Source organism: Triticum dicoccoides, chromosome 1B (assembly GCF_002162155.2).
Source record: "Triticum dicoccoides isolate Atlit2015 ecotype Zavitan chromosome 1B, WEW_v2.0, whole genome shotgun sequence".
In the NCBI taxonomy this organism is placed as follows: Eukaryota; Viridiplantae; Streptophyta; class Magnoliopsida; order Poales; family Poaceae; genus Triticum; species Triticum dicoccoides.
In genome coordinates, this window is record NC_041381.1 from 61128983 (window position 1) to 61135022 (window position 6040).

The 6040-nt window shown below is 45.7% G+C and overlaps 1 protein-coding gene across 1 annotated transcript; it reads left to right on the forward strand.

The window, feature by feature from the left end:
- The first annotated feature begins 429 nt into the window (after nt 1-429).
- On the forward strand, nt 430-3293 carry LOC119318992 (histidine-containing phosphotransfer protein 2-like). The gene is made up of 6 exons (XM_037593524.1): nt 430-585; nt 685-800; nt 881-949; nt 1977-2048; nt 2434-2506; nt 2939-3293. Exons 1-6 carry the CDS (start codon nt 550-552, stop codon nt 2975-2977), a joined length of 405 nt encoding a protein of 134 aa, XP_037449421.1. The 5' UTR covers nt 430-549; the 3' UTR covers nt 2978-3293.
- Nucleotides 3294-6040: the final 2747 nt, after the last annotated feature.

Here is a 6040-nt window from a genome sequence, read left to right on the forward strand (position 1 = left end):
TGCTATGATGGTGGGGGTGGGGGGAGTATTCTTTGGAATGACTGGGCGTAAAGGGTACGTAGGCGGTGAATCGAGTTGAAAGTGCAAGTCGCCAAAAAGTGGCAGAATGCTATTCAAAGCAATTCACTTGAGTGAGACAGAGGAGTGTGGATGGTCTTCTATTCACTATGTGCAGGTGCAATAAAAAGCTTCGAAGTTTGCCTATAAAAACATAAAAAAAGAGACTAAAGTTTTCTTTTGAAAGGAAAAGAGACTAAAGTTGGAACATACGCTACTTCCATGAACACGTGGACACACAACCGGTGGCTCCATGCATGCATGCATCACACGCAGTACGTACGCGAGCCGTTTCCAAGCTAACTAATGGCGCCCGGCCGACGACGGAGTACAGCTAGTACAACACTCCCTGCCAAACGCCTACGTGAGAGACCCTCGTGAGCCCAGCTATACAACCTCCTCTCCTCCTCCCGTCCTCGTGCACTCCGCAGCCGAATTCCCCCATCTCTACTGCTCAGTCCTCCGGACCGCCAGACCTCTCCTCGTCTTGCCATGGCAGCCGCAGCACTGAGGGCACAGTACACCGAGGTGAGGCCCTTCCCTTCCCCTCCCTTCTAGTCGTGTGGTCGTTGATTTTGGCCTGACTTGGCATTTTACTTTGCCTTGGCATGTTCGACATCCATCCAGGGTGTGGTGGACGAGGACACGTTCGAGGAGCTGCGGGAGGAGGGCACCGCCGCCGAGGTCTCCCGCCTCTTCATCAATGATGCCCACGAGATCATCGACGACATCGACACCCTGATGTCCGTACCGCCGCCTTCTATCTCTCCCTCTACTCTCGGTCTCTGGTACTGAGTCAACTTGTCTGCTCTGGAAATCGCAGGGAGCAGCCCGAAGTGGACTTTGACGAGGTGGAAGCTCTGACGCAGCAGCTCATGTGGTGCACCTCTAGGTGATGACCATCATAAACCGTTTCTCTGTCTTCCACCTGCTTATTTTTAACTCTATGTTTGTTTGCCTGCTGCGTCGATGTCGTGTGATTCAGATTTGTTTATTGTACATGGCAAGGGATATTTATATGTCGGTTGCGCTGTCCCATATGCGTAATTAGAAGAGTCGAGATTAGTCGTGTTTCCTGTAACCGAGTTACCGGTATCCCAGTTAACGTCAGCAGCATGATGAGTATAAAGTTGTCGGTTTTTGTGAACATTTTGGGTATCAATGATATCCTGCTATGCGTATCACTCACGGTGGTTTTTATTGTTTGTCCACGACATTGATGCTGTTTTTATTCGGGTGTGTCAGCATAGGGTGTGTACCTCATGGGGCATGACCACATAAGGTTCGTGTTGTTTGCGGCCGCCATTGTATTAGCCATACATAGGAGAGTTGAATTTGGTTTTATATCAAATGTAATGGAATTGTTGGTACTCTTGCCAATGGCAACAGTATAGCTTGGTGAGGGCAACTTCTGTCATTTTCCGAATGTTTCTTCTACTATTGAGTCTTCTGTTTAGGTAGTGTCATTATTCTAGGTCGACAATGAACAAAGTATGGCTGGTATTGATGATCTACAATTCTACATAAGGCTAATGGCCATTTTTTCAATTTCTCCACCTGAATGTTGTTGTTTCTATTCAGATGTGTCAGACGGCGGGTGTGTACGTCATGGGCATTATTTGGCTGTCGTATAGCCAAAATTAGAAGACGTGAATTTATTTGTGTTTTCTGTAGCAGAATTTTCGGTATTCATGGCAATGTTATGGTCCGGCAAGAAAGACATTGTCATTTTGTAAATATTTCTGGTACTACTGATCTGCTATTTTAACACCACTGGTGATTTTTCTGGTTCATCAAATAATTTGTTGAGTTGACAGTCCTGATACGAAATGGCTCCATGAGAATTTTATTGAGTTGACGTCTCAGTTTATAATAAGTTCCAAATTTCCTGATCCGCATTTTTTTTTTGCATGTTTCAGTGTTGGTGCAGAGCAAGTGAACCTCGCCTGCATGCACTTCGGCAATTTCTATGCCATAAATTATAAAGAAGGGTCAGAACTCAATAGCTTATTACATATGTTACACAATAATTATTGGCAGCATTATTTTTCAATGTCTCTATTTAAACCTGCCAGCTCATGTTGTCTTTTAGGTCGTTATTTACAGCTCATACCAATCTAACATTATTAAGACGTAACCATGCTTTGCTTTTTCGCTTTATCTGCATTCACATTGTTGATATTACTCGGTTCATTATCTGAATATTCTAATCTTTGATGATTCTTTTGTAATTTCTTGGCTCTAGACTTCTGTTTACAGCACAACTAAATTCTTATATGGCTAGAGATTTTTCTTTTTTGAAATATAGGGCATTTCATCTCAGTTCTGTTAACCTCTTCCGAATATGACCGTGTGGTATTTTTTGCATTATTTCAGGTGCCTCGTGTCCTTGGCTCTTGTTAAGAACGAGTTCCTTACTGTGCGACATGAGTTGGAGGTCATGATCGAGGTAGCACCTTATGTGCCTAATGTTGGATTTGATACCAACTTCTCACTAGTTTTATAACCCACAGATTTATCATATTAAGATAGAGAAAAGGGAACAATCTTAAATCGTTCATCTTATTCTTTTGACGTTTGGTTTTCGAGCACTTAGTTGGAGGTACTGGAAAGTCTCATTTTGCCGTTGGATGATTATCCTGCAATTTTGTCATCACGTTTGGTAGATGTACATGGTAGCTCTAAAAAAGTGGCAGAACTTCTTGTTTCCCAGCAATTAAGCTTCGCCAAATGCCAAAATAAAAAACTATCCAACTTGTAGCATGGCTGATTAGTGAAACCATGTGACTTGAGCACCATTATGTCCCATAGACTTATTCTTAATCATTTTTCAGAAGGTACTTGTCTTAATAATTGACCTATTATTCATCTTTTGATGCAGCTCGAAGAGCAGATTGCGGTATGTGGTCCTAACTCCTAAGTAGCGGCAAGTGAAGGGGGAAGAGCATGGCCCCATGCAATCCTTGCGTTGTGGTGTCCATGTGTCTCTGAGGATGTGGCGCTTTTTCGAAGGTTGTCTGGCACTAGGCGGTGTGTGTGTGTGTGTAAAACTTAAATGAATATTCTCGCGTCAGAACTTTGGGCTCGTAATCCTGTGAACTAAAATTGTTGTCCTGTGTTGATGTTTGTTTCTCTAGTCCATATTCATTTTTCTAAGAGGAATCAAGTCCATATTCTACTGTGTCGTGGATGTGTTGCCGCCCCACCTACAGGCTGTGTGTAAGACCTGTACCTGGTTGGTTGGTCCTCTAATGACTATGTTTTGCTGTATGTTGTGTTCGTTCTTCTCTATAAGCAAGTCTTGTTGTTGGTTGTTGTACCGAGAGTGTAGCAAATCGCCATATTTCGACATGTTAAGCATGTCTTTTCGGTCTGAAATATTAAGCGTGACCCTCTTATAAGAGTACCGCGGCACCACGAGCAGTAGCCGGAGCGCGTTGCAACTGTTCTCAAGACCGCTCCCCTTAATATCCAATTCAGGAGAACTCTTGCCGGAGCGCGTTGGGAAGCCTGGCTCCATCTGATGAGAAGACTGATGGCTGTGCATCTTGCTTAAAGTTCGGATTCGTTGAGTTGGAAATTAACCAAGAATGGAGAGTTCACAGTTAAATCGATGTACTTAGATGTCATCAATTCTAGCTCTATTCCCTTCTCCAAACATGTTTGGAATGTCAAAGTCCCTCTGCGAGTTAAAGTGTTTATTTGGTTTGTACATAAACAAGTTATTTTAACCAAGGATAACTTGACAAAGCGCAACTGGACCGGTTCTAAGAGATATAGTTTTTGTGATCAAGACGAGACTCTCAAACACCTCTTCCTCGATTGTCCTATGGCGAAGGTTCTTTGGCGGACTGTTCACATTGCGTTTAATATTACTCCTCCGAATAATATCAACATGTTATTTTGGACGTGGCTGGATGGGATAGAGACCCAAACAGCTAAACACATTCGTGTAGGAGTATGTGCTTTACTTTGGGCAGCCTGGAACTGCAGGAATGATTTGGTTTTAAAAAAACAACAACTACTCATTTTTTGCAGGTCATCTTCCGGGCTACTACGTTGATCCGTTTGTGGTCGCTACTCACTCAGACGGAGGCCAGGGAGCATTTGGTTACTGGATCTGCCCGATGGGAGATGGTAGCTCACGCTATATTCAGTCGATTTGGATGGCGGTCATGTAATAGGATAGGCAATTAGTTTTTCTATCTTTATGTTGCACTAGCTGAATGCCCGTGCGTTGCCACGCAACAATAGACTTAGACATGAGACATTGCTCAAAATAAATCAAATATTTCATAACAATATGTTTGAGCGGTGATACGCGCCGGCGCGCCAACCCAAATTTGGGCCGGTCGGCCTCCTGCCGCCCGATCCAGCAGGCAGGGGCCGTCCGATCCGCCTTCCCCCATGTCATGATCTTCTTCCCCCTCTGCCCCGCGCACGGGTCTTGGTTCAGATCCGCCAGTGACATGTCCCTACCCTAGCCACCGTGAGTGTGTGCTCCGGCGAGACGCGAAAGCACCCGCGTCCTTTCCCTCACCGTTGCCGCTCGTCGCAGTACCCAGCTGCTCGTCGTTACAACCTCTCTTGGATCGCCGATGTCACGTTTTTTTGCTCCGACGATGGTAGCAAAAGAAATCGTCGGTTCCAGCTTTTTTGGTCGTAGCATCGGCGGCCAAAACTTCAACATCGCCGCTTGCAACATATATAGCTTTTTCTGTTGCCGGTTGTAGCATTTTCTCCAGCGGGATGCATCTTCCTTGGTCGCCAGTAGCAGTCATCTACCTCACATGCCAAAAAAATCACCGTCGCCGATGCAACAAAAACTGGCCGCTGGTTGTAGCTTTTTCTAGGGCGGTTGCAGCACTGGCGCATGAGTTTGCAGCTTCCACAGGCCACGGCCCATCGTCGCATCCCCGATGCTCACCTTCGCTGTCCGCATCTTCACCTTCGCCGCTTGCAGCAAAATGGTCAGCGAGTTGTAGATTTTTGTTCCACGGGATGCATCTTCATGATAGCATGTAGCGAACAAGGACGCCGGTTGTAGCAATTTGTGATGCCGGTTGTAGCTTGCAGCTCCGGTGATGTCCTCGCCCATCCCATCCCCATGTCAGGTGCACCCCGTCGTCACAGCTTCTCGTGCCTTGGGTGTACCTCGCCGAGATGGTGAGCTAGGAGCTATCGCTGGCTGTGCGGAGAGGAACTGGAGATGGTGAGCTAGGAGAATCGCCGGCCATGCGAAGGACGACGACCTCACCGGTGAGATTGGGCTGCAGCGAGGTAGGGGCCGATGCGGGGGTGGACGACGGCCTCGCCGGCGAAATTGGGCTGCAACAGGGGGTGGGGAGGGGGTGGGGATGCAAGGGTAGAGAGCGGCCTCGCAGATGAGATTGGCCTGCAGCAGGGCAGCGCGATTTGCGGGACTTGCGGAAACAGGAGCGCGTGGTAGCGGGCGAACGGCCAAAACTCCGGCCGGCGTGCCATCTCCATACATTTTCCTATATGTTTTGAGAACAGAGTTGTAGGTGCCATACATATATTTCTTGCAATCAGTTCAAAACAAATCAAACATATCTCTCTTCCATGTAGTTCTTCGGTAAGTCAATTAATTGCTTGCTAGAGTAACAGGAACTTTAGTATACACTCAAAGGATTAAACAAGATTAATCTTTGATTTCTACGTGGAGCTGAATATAGTTCACAACCACAGAAAATTATACAGGCATAAAATAGACTATGACCACAACCATACAAACGAAAACAGGCAATATTTTTGTCCGTACCTCGATACCTTAGCAGAAAAATTTCTATTTCATTGCCAAGCACAACCTACAGATCGAGTCACATTACTGCTACAGTTGGTGAGATATTGTCAAGCTTAGTGACAAAAAAATAAATCATATTGTACCATCCCTTTAGCTGGTGACCTCTTGGAATTAAGTATATATGATTTCCAAAAACAAGAAGTGAGATGTTGTATCCGG